Below are 14743 nucleotides of genomic sequence, written 5' to 3' on the forward strand. Positions count from 1 at the left end.
CAGCTATGTCACAAACAGCCCAGGTATGGAAACAACCCAGCCCAAGTATGCATTGATCGATGAATGGGTATAGAATACGTGGTATATCTACATAACCCCGTCCACGCACACTGGAGTATTTCTCAGCCGTAAAAGGAATGACATTAGCTATTTGTAAGGACAGGGATGGGCCTAGAGAGTATTATATTTACTGAAATAAGTCAGAGAAAGACAAATATATGATTTCATCCATATGTAGAATTTAATAAACAACAAATGGGCAAAGGGACAAATAAGAGAGAAGAGGCAAACCAAGAAATAGGCGATTTTTTCAATGTTCACTTATTTATTTAGAGAGAGAATGGGAGGTGGAGCAGAGGCAGATGGGAAGAGAATCCCAAGGAAACGTCATGCTGTCAGTGCAGAAACCAAAGTGGGGCTCGATCTCAGGAATGATGAGATCAAGACAAGAGCCCAGATCAAGAGTCGTGGGCCTAACCGATGGAAGCACGTAAGCACCACGAAACAGATACTTAACTATAGGGAAAAAAACTGATGGTTACACTGGGGAGGGTGGGTGGAGGGATGGGGAGGTAGTTGATGCGGATTAAGGGGAGCGCTCACAACGAACACTGGGTGCTGTAGTGCAATGTTGAATCACTGTATTTTACACCTGAAAGTAATATTACATTGCATGTTAAAACTAACTGGAATTTGAAGAAAAACTCAAATAATGTATTTATAGTGCCTGCAAATGGCCAAGTTGGCATACATCCCATGAAGAAGCATTTATTGCAGAAAATATACTACCAGAAAGAATACCTAGAATATTTGAACATATGTGTTCTTTTCCTTTCCCACCCCAGATCAGCAAGTAGAAACTCCAGTGCAAGTAACTGGGACTATAGGCATGTGCCACAGAGTCTGGCTGCAACCTCCCCTCCAGACTGTTGTAGCCAATACACAGGGTTCCCGGTGACCAGCTCCTGTTCAGAGGACTCTTTCCCAGAGGGACAGGATGTCAGTGACCCTAAGCTGTTTGCTGTTGAGGCCAAGTCCCAGCAGGTGCCACTGAGATGTGCGACTCACTCATTGTTGGCAGCCCCACTCCCAGGAAGGAAGCTCTGCCCTGGGCACAGTCCACTAGGGATGCTGGGAACCTGATCACCCCAGACCTGACTTGTATGGCAGGAGTCTTATTCCACCAGGACAAGCAAGCCACAAGGCAGTGAAGCTGCCAGCCACCCCTAAACAGAGCCCTCAGTTTCCAAACTGTTTCAAATCCTGTTTGTCCCCGACACCCCCTGCAGAGCTTTGCCCAGAGTATTGCCCAGGGTAAGGGGGAGATGGAGCAATCCTCTAAATCAAGGAGCAAATCTGTTCCTATAGAACTGACTTCATTTCCAGCTAAGTGTGAGGAAAAAGGTCTGGGCCTCATGTTGTGGGAGAGTCAGGTGCAGGAGACAGATGGTTTCAGTGGAGGATTCCTAACCTACTCCCCCTCACCTGCAGGAGAGAGCCAGAGCCAGGGACAGTGGAGGGAACAGCTCCTGTCAGAACACATATCAGACTATGGTCTCAACAACTCTCCATTCAGAGGAGTCCGAGGTTGTAGGGTTCAGTCTGTGGAGACTCCATACATCAGAGGGTGGTTGAACATAGGAGTGCTCTCAAATGAAGCAGAGTATCTCATCATGTGGTTTGGGAAAGAAAGAGATAAGGAATGCCCAACCAAACCACTGTCACCATGGTCTGGCTGTGTGAATGTCCCAGGTCACACCTCCTCCGTAATTATGGGACTACCGCCCTTCCCTCCACATCATGTCTTTGAGTTTCACCTGGTTTGAGGTGTGCATCATTAGTGTCACATTTCTGTGGCAAAGCATCCCATTGATGGAAGTTTCGTAGTTGGTTTATTCCTTTATATTTAGAAAGACTTTTGCCTTATTCTGAGCTTCTAACACTAAGAAAGATGCTCTAAATATTTATACACCATTTATTTTCTGAGCATGGGATTTCATTTTTCAGGGACAAATACTCGGGAGTGGTATTTCCAGGTTCCTTTTTATGTCATCCATGTATAATTTCATAAGCAACAGCCAACGGTTTTCCAGAGCTGGTGTTTGTTTGTCAATCCTTCCTGCATTGTTTGAGGCCCCACGTATGCTGGATGCTCACCTGGATGTTGTTGTCAGTGTTGTTTTCATTCCGGAGCCATTGGGATGTGTGTATAGGGCATCTATTGCGTTCTTGATTTGAATTTCCCTGACAGTCGATGGTGTGAAGAGTCTTCTCCAGTCCGTACCTAATGTGTCTATAACCTCAAGGATAGGATGTCTACTACACAAGGCTGTGCTTGTTTTATGGAGGTTTGTTTCCTTTCTTCGTATTGACTGTTGAGGGTTCTTAGCATATTCAAGATGCAGGTCCCTTGGTGGTTATGCAATTTGTGAATGTTGTCTCTTACTCTGTAACTTATCTTACTATTGGTATTCATGTGGGCAGATAAGCGTATTTGATTTTCACAAAGTCTATTGATACCATTTCTTTTTATGGGTCTTGTGTTCTTAGCTATAGTTTTCATTTTCTTGATGATTGATTGCTTATGACTAATATTTTTTTAAAGTGTTTATTCTTGATAGAGAGAGAGAGAGAGAGACAGAAAGTGAGCGGGGAAAAGCTTAGAGAGAGGGAGACACAGAATCTGAAGCAGGCTCCAGGTTCTGAGCTGTCAGCATAGGGCCTGACAACGGGGCTCAAACCCTCAAATTGTGACATTGAGACCTGAGCTGAAGTGAGACACTTTACCAACTCAACCACCCAGGCACCCCACTGATATCTTGACTTACAATGTAACTACAAGTCTTGTTTTTTTTCTGGTTTCTCTCAATGTTGACGTGTTCCCTATTTGGTGTCTAGTGACTTAGAGTTTTGTCATTTGTTTTTAAATTTATAGACTCTGGCAAATCATTTTCGTAGCATGGTTTTTCCTAATATATGGAAATTATGTGGAAATATATGAAATTGAAGTTCAAATTTCACAAGAGTTGCCATTCTGTGTCTCTTTGGCCAGACTGCTCATCAGGTTTGATAGATATGCTCCTGGGGTCCAAAAACACGTTTAACTTTTCAGGTGGCGGGCTTTCTATATGTCTCAGGCGCCGTTGAGGTCTGTGCACACAACCGAGTTCTTGACACAATTTTTCCTTCGCAATTCTATGTGAAACCCTCAAAATCCATTTTTGCATTGCCAATTTTAGACACGTCATGAATAGAACGCATTGAAGCTCTTGTATCATTTCCTAAAATTATTTTACTCTTGCGTGTTTGGTACTGTAATTTTTCTTCTTCCTTCCAAGGGGAGCTCATATCTGCATTTGTGGAATTCTTCCAGGCTTCTCATCTCTTAATACTTTTCCAACGTGCTGTGCGGTTTTTGACCAAATGAATACTTAGGTTTATTTGTACTCTACCACATTGGGTGACAGGAGCCGCGAGACAGGCTGCATCATATGGTTTTTTTTTTTTTTTTTTGTCCCCTTGTATGTTATCTGTCATATTGAATGTTTATAGAACATCTAGCCCCTCACTTTCATGAACCACTAACAGGGGACATGGTTCTCTTCAAGAGACAGGAAAGGAAGACAAGGGAGCTGAGACACCAAATCAGGGAAGGAAACCCAGAGCTTCTTAGGAAGCGTCAACTGTCCACACTTTCCAGTTCTGCAGATGTGGGTCCCTGCTGAGGCCCAACGTGGATTCTTGTGCAGGTGTCTGGACAAGCTGCCCATGATGTGTGGGCACAGTGGAGTTGGGAAGGGCAGCTGTGGTTTGAATTCCAGCCCACCTGGCACTGCTGTGAAAATTCATGAGTATGTTAATTTATGTCCACCATCAGGGATATAATGAGTAAATGCAAGACGTTAGACTCACTACCTTCGATTCCATGTTCATGACAATTTGTGACAACAATTCTCCCTTCCTTTTTTCCACTTTTTAAATTTTTTAAGTTTGTGTTTAAATATTTGTTAGTTAACATATTGTGTAATATTAATTTCAGTAGTAGAATTTATTGGTTCATCACTTACATTAACAACCAGTACTCATCACAACACGTGGCCTCCTTAATCCCCAACACCCATTATCCCATCCCCCACACACCTGCCCTCCAGCAACCCTCAGTTTGGTCTCTAACCTTAGAGTTTTTTTTATGATTTCTTGCTCTTTTTCCTCTTCCCCTAGATCTAAATTCCCCATATGAGGAAATCATATGGTGTTTGTCATCTTTGACTGACTTACTTTGCTTAGCATGATACCCTCTAGCTGCATCAACACCTTTGCGAATGCCAAGATTTCATTCTTTTTTGTGACTGAGTAATATGCCATTCTATACATATAGCAGATTAATCACATGGTGGACTTTCGGTCTCTTTCCTCAGTTTGGCTGTCATAGTTAATGCTGCTGTAAATGTTGGGGTGCATGTGCTTCCTCAAATCAGAAGTTTTGTATGCTTTGGATGAATTCCTAGTAGAGCAATTGCTGGTGTGTAAGGTTGTTTGATTTTTAGTTTTAAAACTGTTTTCTAGAATGGTCCGGGCACTTTGCATTCCCACCAAGAGTATAAAAGGGTTCCCTTCTTTCCTCATCCTCATCAGTATCTGTTGTTTCCTGTGTTGTTAAATGTAGCCATTCTGACAGGTGTGTGGTCATCTCTCATTGATTTGTAATTCCCTGATGATGAGTGATGTTGAACATACATTCGTGTGTCGGTTAGCCATCTGAATGCTTTGTTTGGAAAAGTATCTCCCCATGTCTTCTGACCATTTCTCCACTGGATTCTTTGTATTTTGGGTGTTGAGTTTGAGAAGTTTTTTTTATAGATTTTGGATAGTAAGCCTTTATCAGATATGTGGTTTGCAAATACCTTTTTAATTTCTGTAGAATGCCTTTTGGATTAGTTGATTGTTTCTTTAGCTGTGCAGGTTTTTATTTTGATGAGGTACCAGTATTTCAAGTTTGCTGTTGTTTCCCTTGCCTCTGGAGACACGTCTAGTAAGAAGTTCCTATGTCCAATGTCCAGGAGGTTGCTGCCTGTGTTCTCCTCTAGGATTTGATGGTCTCCTGTCTCACATTTAGGTCTTTCACCCATTTGGATTTATTTTTGTGTATGGAGTAAGAATGTGGTTCAGTTTCATTCTTCTGCATGTTCTGGTCCAGTTTTACCAACAGCCTTTGTTGACAAGGCTGTCTTTTTTCCCATTACATAGTCTTTCCTACTTCATCCAAGATGAGGTGGCCATACATTTGTGAGTCCGTATCTGGGTTTACTCTTCTGTTCTCTTGATCTAAGTGTCTCTTTTGTGCTTGTAGCTTACTGTCTTGATGAGTACAGCTTTGTAATATAGCATGAAATCCATAATCATGAAGTCTCCCGTTTCTTTGTGTAGCATAGACATTTCAACACTCTTTGCTCCTTAAATCCATGAACATTGAAGGTGTTTCCATTTCTTTGTGTCATCCTCAGTTTCTTTCACTGTTTTTAGCGTCTTCAGAGTATAGATATTTTAACTCTTTAGGTATCCTATTATATTTGGTGCAATTGTAAACTGGATGGATAGTTTTTTTTTAATTTTTCTTTATGTTTCTTCATTATTGCTGTGTAGAAATGCAGCCGATTTCAGTATGTTGATACTGTATCTTGTTACTTTGCTGAATTTGTGTATCAGTTATTGCAATATTTTGGTGGAGTCTTGAGTTTTTTATATAGAGTCATGTCATTTGTGAAGAGGGAATATTTGACTTCTTTTTTCCAACTTGAATGCCTTTATTTATTTTTGTTGTCTGTTTTTGAGGATAAGACTTCCACTGCTGTGTTAAGTAGAATGATGGGAGTGGACATCCCTCTTGTGTTCCTGACAGTATAGGAAAAGGTTTCTTTTCCCCACTGAGGATATTAGCTGTAGGGTTTTCATGTACGGACTTTATGATGTTGAGGTGTGTTTCCTCTACCCCTTGTGGAGGGTTTTATCAAGAGAGGATGCTGTACTATGTCAATTTTTTTGCATCTATTGAGAGGGTCATATCATTCATATCCTTTCCCTGATTGATGGTATGTATTACATTGATTTATTTGTGACTATTGAACCACCCTTACAGCCAAGAAATAAATCCCACCTGGTCACGTTAAAGGATCCTTTTAATGTATTGGTGGATTCAGTTTGCAAGTATTCTCTTTCTTTTTTTTTAATGTTTATTTATTTTTGAGACAGAGAAATACAGAGCATGAGTGGGGGAGGCTCAAAGAGAGGGAGACACAGAATCTGAAACAGGCTCCAGGTCTTAGCTGTCAGCAGAGAGCCCGACACGGGGCTTGAACTCACAGACCACAAGATTACGACCTGAGCCAAAGTCAGATGCTTAACTGACTGAGCCACCCAGGCGCCCCTGCAAGTATTTTCTTGACAGTTTTTGCATTCTTGCTCATTAAGGCTAGTGGCCTGTAAGTCTCATTTTTAGTGGGGTTTAATCTGGTTTGGAACCATGATATACTGATCTTATAGAATGAATTTGGAAGTTTTCTTTCCATTTCTATTATTTGGAACAGTCTGTGAAGAGAGGAATATTCTATTCTACTTAAATAGAATATTTTACACTCTTCTTAAATATCTGGTAGAATTCATCTGTGAACCTATCTGGCCCTGGATTTTTGTGTGTCAGTAGATTTTTGATTAATGATTCAATTTCTTTGCTCATTATCAGTCTGTTCCCGTTTTCTATTTCTTCCTTTTTCAGTTTAGGTAGTTTACATTATTCTGGGAATTTAACCATTTCTTCCAGATTGCCCAATTTGTTGGCATATAAATCTCCAAACTATTTCTTATAGTTGTATTTCTGTGGTGTCAGTCGCGATGTCTCCTCTCAAATTCTGATTATATTTACTTTCGTCCTTTCTCTTTTGTTTTTGCCAAGTCTGCCCATGGGTTTATCATTTTTATTTATTCTTACAAAAACCAACTTATAGTTTCATTCATCTGTTCTGTTGTTCTTTCTTTCTGTATCATTTATTTCTGCTCTAATCTTTTTTGTTTACCTGTTCCTGCTGGCCTTAGGGTTCATTTGTTGTTCTTTTTCTAGCTCCTTTAGTTGTAAAGTGGTTGTGTGTTTGAGACCTTTCTTCTTTCTTGAGTTTGGCCTGTACTGCTATATATTTCACTCTTCCATCAACTTTGCTGCATCCAGATGGTTTGGAACTGGCATGTTTTCATTTTCATTTGCTTCCATGTATTTTTTATTGCTTCTGTAATTTCCTGAAAATCTCATTCCGCTTTTACTACAATGTTCTTTAACCTAATGTATTGGTGGTGTTGCCCAAATTTTTCTTGTCGTCGACTTCAAGTTTCATAGTGTTGTGGTTTGAAAATACACATGGAATGATCTCAGTCTTTTTGTACTTGTAGAGGGCTGATTTGTGACATAGTATGTGATCTGTTCTGGACAATGTTCCATGCACACTCAGAAAGAATGTGTATTCTGGTACTTTAGGATGGAATGTTGTGAATATATCTGTTAAGTCCATTCAGTCCATGTGTCTTTCAAAGCCTTGGTTTCCTTATTGATTTTCAGCTTAGATTGTCTTTCCATTGTTGTAAGTGGAGTGTTAACATTCTCTATTACTACTATTGTCTATTATCAATGAGTTTCTTTATCTTTCTTAGTAATTGAGTTATACATTTCAGTGCTTACATTTTTGGGGTATAAATATTTAAAGCTTCAGATCTTCTTGTTGGATAGACCCCTTTATGATGATATACTGCCTTCCTGATCTCTTGTAACAAACTTTGGTTTGAAAACTAGTTAGTGTGATATGAGTGTGGTACTACAACTTTCTTTTGACGTCCATTAGCATGATAAATTGTTCACCCTCCCCTCACTTTCAATCTACAGGTGTTTTAGGTTGAAAATGAGTCAATCGTGTGCAGTGTATAGAAGGATCTTGTATTTGTTTTTATCCATTCTGGTATCCTATGTCTTTGATTGGAGCATTTTGCCCATTTACATTCACAGTAATTATGGATAGATATAAACTTAGTGCCATAGTATTACCTCCAAAGTCATTGTTTCTGGAGATTTTCTCTGTTTATTTCTAGTCTTTGTTACTTTTAGTCTTCCTTTCCTACTCAAAGGGTCCCCTTTAATTTCTCGCAGGGCTGATTTAGAGGCCTGAACTCCTTTGGTTTTATTTGTCTGGGAAATTCTATCACTCCTTGTATCTGAATGACTGCCTTACTGGACAAAGTATTCTTAGCTGCATAATTTTCAGATGCGCATGTTGAGGATATGATGCCACTCCCTACTTGCATGAAGGTTTTTGTAGAGACATCTGCCATAGTTTTTTTTTTTTTTAATCTTCCCTTGTTAGTTAGCAACTTCTTTTGTGTTGATGCTTTTATGGTTTTTCTTTATCTGGATATTTTGCCATTTTCCTATGATATGTCTCAGTGTTGACCTGCCTTTTTTTAAATTTTATTTTAATGGGTGTTCTCTCTGCCTCCTAGATGTGGATGTCTATTTCCTTCCCCAGCTTGTGGAAATTTTCACTATAATTCACTCAGCTAAAATGTATCCCCCTTTTTCTCCCTCTTATTCCTTTGGGACTCCTTTCAAAAGAATGTTATTACAGTTTATGGAGTTGCTCATTTCCCTAAGTGTATGTTTGTGATGCAATATTTTAATTTTCCTCTTCTTTCCAGCTTCATTTCCCCCATAATTTTATCTTCTATGTCCCATCCTCATTCATCTGCTTCTTTCAGCCTTGAGGTCATTATATCCAATCAGTTTCACATCTCGGTTACAACATTTAAAATTTCATCCTCACTAGTTTTTAGGTCTTTTCTGTTTGCAATAAGGGAATCCCTCATGTCTCCTATATTTTCCTCAAGCACAGCTGGTATCCTTATGATACTTTTTGAAAATCCTGTTTCAATATGAGAGTTTTAGAAATTCTGTTTGAGGCACATTAGTTTATGTGTTTTAATTACATCCCTCACAATGACCTTTTATCATTTTTTCTTTTAGGATGAATTCCTCCATCATGTTGTTGTCTATGTCTCTGCCTTCTTAAATGTTTTAGAAAATCCTGTTGTCTTTTCTGCTTCTAGAGTAGTATCTTTATTGAGAAGTGTTCAGATACTGTCCAGGGCCTGACGCTTCATGAAGCATTTGTTTTATGTTCCATGGCACTGTGCTGTCGTGTTTTGGCTGCTCTGTCCCTCAGGACAGTCCTCTGCAGAGTTTCTCCTTGCCTCCAGTGGGGAGTGTTGGACCTTGTGCCTAGTGTTGTGAGTTTTCACTAGGTGAGTTTGGTCTGCTTGTTAAAAGAGGCTAATTCCTATCTCCCCTAGAGGTGAGGATATGCCTCACTGTATGATCAGCTGACTTGGTGCATGTGGGGGTTTACGGTGGTCTTTGGAGGAAGGGGTGCAGTGGTGGTCTGGTTGCCAGGCACTCTTTCCTAGTAAGCAAGCACTTGATGGGGGCTGGAGTAGGTGGAGCTTGGTGTTAGTGGTTCAGCTTCCACTGGGGATGCTGTGCTGCTGAGTGAAAGATGTCCATCCTGATTGGTGGGAGGAAATACTGGCATCAGCTCCCTCTCTAGTCCCTGGAGTTGGAGTTCCCAGCCTCCCCTGTTCAGGAAGCCCTCACACAGAGAGAACAGTTGTGGGTCCCAGGCTTCTGTCAGAATTGCTTTCACCCTGTCTGCGTCCAAGCCATTGGCCCATCTGGTGGCACAGGGCTCTTATGTTTTATCTCAGGAGCTCTAGCTGGGTTTGAAAACTCCAAATTGTATGAACTCAATATACAGGGACCCCACTGATCCTCTGGGAGAGGGCCTTGATGTGCTGTGCCTGGAGCTGGTTTACCCTGGATGGGCAGTTTATGAACACTAGGGGCTTGGAGTACATGGTGAAGAACAACCAGAAGGCAGCATCCAGCTAGCTGCTCTCAGAAGAGGTCCTATGCTAATGATCAGGGAATTTTAATGGTGCCTGTCAGCTCTCCTGTCCTATGAGAGGCAACGCCCCGTCTCCCATATGCACTCCACAAAGGGAATTGTCTCTCCCCATGTGACCCAGGGGATACTCAGACTACAGTTCCCCTTATGGGCCTCTGCCCTCCTCCACAGGAGCACTTCTATGCCCACCAGGCTCCACCCCAATGATGGGATCGACTCTGAAATCTTCAGTCTTTGAGCTCCACGTTTACAGGAGGTTGACTTGTCATGATTAACTTCATGGGTTATCTTGACTGCATCATGGGTGCCCAGATTCACCACAGTTTCTGTGGATGTCTGTGATGTGTTCCAGAAGAGATTGGCATTTCCATCCATGGTTTCTTTCTGCCTGAGCACCACCCATTCCATTAAGGTTGTGACTAGAATCTGATGCAGATGGGGGACGAATTCCCTCATTTTTACTTCCCATGTGCTTGTTTAAACTGGAATATTGGTCTCCTCTGGCCCTTTTTCTGAGAGTTACATCATCAGCTCTCCACGTTCTGAGACTAGACACTAGTTCAGAATCAGACAAGAATTACATCACTGGTTTTCCTGGGTCTTCAGCTTGTGACAGTATATCATGGACTTCTCAACATACTTAGTTATGGAAACCAATGACCTATGGGTTCTGTTCCTCAGGGGAATCTTGACTAATACATGGAGATTGTTTGTCTCTCATTTAGAGTAATTGAATAAAGCTGTAGCTCATTTAAAGTCCTGAGTAGCAAAGGGCTATGAAGAAAGTGTCACATTGTTTGACTGGGACAAGGGCTGGGTTAGGATAAGGAGGAGCTGTGGGATCCTGTGGTCCTGGCTGCACAGGGAGCGCATCTGGGAATCCTGTAAAGGTGCAGCTGTTGTGCGCCAGGAAATCTGTAATTCACTCATGTTGAGGGACTGGAGTAAGCAAGTGCAAACAACTGTGTCTTTGTGCACATTAGTCTAGTTTCCCTATGACAACCTAGTTGTTAATCCAGAGAGTTAATAGGTAAACACAGAAGCATATAACCAGGGAGGTTCCCTGGGGAAACTGCTGTGTGGAGAGGAAGCCCCAGACCCTGACAGGAAAACTGACTGTAACCTCCATCTGCACCTGCGTCTGGAAATACAAAGGAGAATTGTGCATAGGGTGCGCCCCCTGGTGGTGCTGATCCCCTCCAGCAGGGAGGTTTGTGTCTGGACTCCCAGTGATGTCCCCTCACTGTGTCTCTCGCACAGTAATATGTGGCCGTGTCCTCGGTCTTGAGGCTGTTCATCTGCAGATACAGCGTGTTCTTGGCGTTGTCTCTGGAGATGGTGAATCGGCCCTTCACGGAGTCTGCGTAGTATGTGCTACCTCCACTACTAATTGCTGAGACCCACTGCAGCCCCTTCCCTGGAGCCTGGCGAACCCAGTTCATTTCATAGCTACTGAAGGTGAATCCAGAGGCCACACAGGTGAGTCTCAGGGACCCTCCAGGCTTCACCAGGTCTCCCCCAGACTCCACCAGCTGCACATCACACTGGACACCTGCAGACACAAGACATGTTGGTCAGGAAACTGTCACACATCCACTCTTTCACTCATATCCATTCACAGACTCAGTGTCCCTCGTTCATCATGAATTACCTTTTAAAAGAGCAACCAGGAAAACCCAGCCCAGCACAAACTCCATGGTGAGGTGTGTGTGTTCTGTGCTGTTCACAGAATGGGAACACCTGGGACTCCTGGGGCTGGGGCTCGTCTCCCAGTAGCACGGTCGGGCTGGGTTGGTTTTATCAGCACAGAGAGGGCTTCATTTGCATGTCCTCTGACATATATATCAAGCTCCAGACTTAGATTTGATTGTGTAAAAGTGAATAACAGGGTAGGGACGCACTCCAATATTAGTTTGTGTGGGTGGCGGTGTGACAATATGAAGAATTCTTTTTTTTTCAGTTTTGGATTTTTACCTTTATTAATGGAGGCTTCGGCATAATCTTTAAGAAATATTTACCTCAACAGCACGATCGCACATTATTTTCTCTTACAATATTTTAATTTTTTAATTTTTAATTAGTATTTATTTTTAGTTTTAAAAATTAACATCCAAATTCGTTAGCATATAGTGCAACAATGATTTCAGGAGTAGATTCCCCAGTGTCCCTTACCAGTTTAGCCCATCCCCCCTCCCACAACTCCTCCAGTAGCCCTCTGTTTGTTCTCCATATTTATGAGTCTCTTATGCTCTGTCCCCTCCATGTTTTCATATTATTTTTGTTTCCCTTCCCTTATGTTCATCTGTTTTGTCTCTTAAATTCCTCATATGAGTGAACTCATATGATTTTTGTCTTTCTCTGACTGACTCTTTTCACTTAGCATAATACCCTGTAGTTCCATCCACATAGTTGCAAATGGCAAGATTTCACTCTTTTTGATTGCCGAGTAATACTCCATTGTATATATTTACCACTTCTTCTTTATCCATTCATCCATCGATGGACATTTGGCTCTTTCCATACTTTGGCTAATGTTGATAGTGCTGCTATAAACACGGGGGTGCATGTGTCCCTTTGAAACAGAACACCTGTGTCCCGTGGATAAATGCCTAATAGTGCAATTGCTGGGTCGTAGGGGAGTTCTATGTTCAGTTTTTTGAGGAATTTCCATACAGTTTTCCAGAGTGGCTGCACCAGCTTGCATTGCCCCCCAAAATTCAAAAGAGATCCTCTCTCTGCATCCTCGCCAACATCTGTTGTTGCCTGAGTTGTTAATGTTAGCCATTCTGACAGGTGTCAGGTGGTATCTCATTGTGGTTTTGATATGTATTTCCCTGATGATGAGTGATGTGGAGCATTTTTTCATGTGTCGGTTGGCCATCTGGATGTCTTCTTTGGAGAAGTGTCTATTCATGTCTTTTGCCCATTTCATCACTGGATTGTGTCTTGGGTGTTGAGTTCGATAAATTCTTTATAGATTTTGGATACTAACTCTTTATGTGAGATGTCATTTGCAAATATCTTCTCCCATTCTTTCAGTTGAATTTTAGCTTTGCTGGTTTTTGCCTTCACTATGCAGAAGATTTTATTTTGATGAGGTCCCAGTAGTCCATTTTTGCTTTTGTTTTCCTTGCCTCTGGGGACATGTTGAGTAGGAAGTTGGTGCAGCCAAGACCAAAGATGTTTTTGCCTGCTTTCTCCTCGAGGATTTTGATGGCTTCCTGATTTACATTGAGGTCTTTCATCCATTTTGAGTTTATTTTTGTGTATGGTGTAAGAAAGTGGTCCTGGTTCATTCTTCTGCATGTCGCTGTCCAGTTTTCCCAGCACCACTTGCTGAAGACACTGTCTTTATTCCATTGGATAGTCTTTCCTGCTTTGTCAAAGATTAGTTGGCAATACATTTCTGGCTATTTTTTACTTCTTTTATTTCTGCAGAAAGGGATTGTAATCTATTTTTGACTGCACCTAGTATTCTTATTATTGTGATTCTAAATTCGGGTTCAGAAATCTTGCTTGTATCTGTGTTGGTTAAATCCCTGGCTGTCATTTCTTCGTGGTCTTTCTTTTGGGGTGAATTCCTTCATGTTATCATTTTGAAGGGAGAAAAGGAATTAATGAGGTCGCAAAATTGAAATGAAAAGATAAAATTACAGAAATATTAAAATTAAAAATTAAACACACACACACACAAATTGAATGGAATATGCTAGATCCTAGGTGTGTTTTGTTCTGGGGGTTGAAAGTGGTTTGACAGATTAGAGAAAAAAATGGGAGGGGGAGAAAAAAAAGGAAATAATTTGAGAATTTGAAAAAATGAATACACTGAAGTAGACTAAAATGAGATGATGGGAATAAAATAGAGTTTGAAAAAATATACAGGAAAGTAAAGAATATAGTGGAAAAAATAAAGAAAAATATTTTTCATAACAATTAAAAATAAATGTGATTTTTTTCTTTTTCTGTATTCTAGAAAAAAGAGAGGAAACAAAAAAGAGAAAAAAGATACAAAGAGGAAAAAAAAGAAATCATTTGAAAATTCAAAAAGTGAATACACCATAGTAGACTAAAATAAAATGATGGAAGTAAAATAGAATTTGAAAAAATTTGCATAAAAGCAATCAATATAGTAAAAAAATTAAGGAAAAATATTTTTAATAGAAATTGAAAGTAAAATGAAGTTTTTCTCATTCTGCATTCCAGAAAAACTACAGAAACAAAGAAGAGAAAAAAAGAAAAAGAATGAAAAAGTAAAAAGGAAACTGGAAATTTGAAAACTGGAATACACTGAGGTAGAGTAAAATAAAATGATGGAAGTAAAATAGAATTTGAAAAAAAGTTACAGGAATGTAAAAAATATAGTAATAAAAATTAAGAGAATTATTTTTAATAATAATTGATAATAAAAATAATTTTTTTGTTTCTGCATTCAAGAAAAAAGAAGTGTAAAAGAGAAAAAGAAAAAAAGAAAGAAAATTTGAGTGGATGAACTGGCTAACAGATTGAAATAGGACTGAAATTACATCCTTATCCCCTAGATGTCAGTCTATGTAGCTCTTTATAGTCCATAAAGTAAGCAGCAGTGAGACTTGTGTTACTGAAGAGCCCTGTTGGCCCAGTTGGGAGGGGCTCAGTGTAATGGCTCTGCTTTCCATTAGATGGCGCTTTTAGGCTCCTGGGGTGGATTGTTGCCGTGCTTTTAGGTGCCAATGCAAATGGGCGGGAGAGGTGAAAATGGCACCACCTAGGTA

At 40.5% G+C, this 14743-nt stretch overlaps 1 gene segment (V, D, J or C); it reads right to left on the bottom strand.

Moving 5' to 3' along the window:
• The window catches only part of LOC125168491 (immunoglobulin heavy variable 3-23-like), a 73048-nt gene extending 61353 nt beyond the window's left edge, over positions 1 to 11695 (bottom strand). Inside the window, 2 exon segments of the V gene segment in view lie at positions 11217 to 11544; positions 11644 to 11695. Coding sequence covers positions 11217 to 11544; positions 11644 to 11689 — 374 coding nt within the window.
• Between the last annotated feature and the right edge of the window lie 3048 nt (positions 11696 to 14743).

This window comes from Prionailurus viverrinus, chromosome B3, assembly GCF_022837055.1.
Source record: "Prionailurus viverrinus isolate Anna chromosome B3, UM_Priviv_1.0, whole genome shotgun sequence".
Lineage (NCBI taxonomy): Eukaryota > Metazoa > Chordata > Mammalia > Carnivora > Felidae > Prionailurus > Prionailurus viverrinus.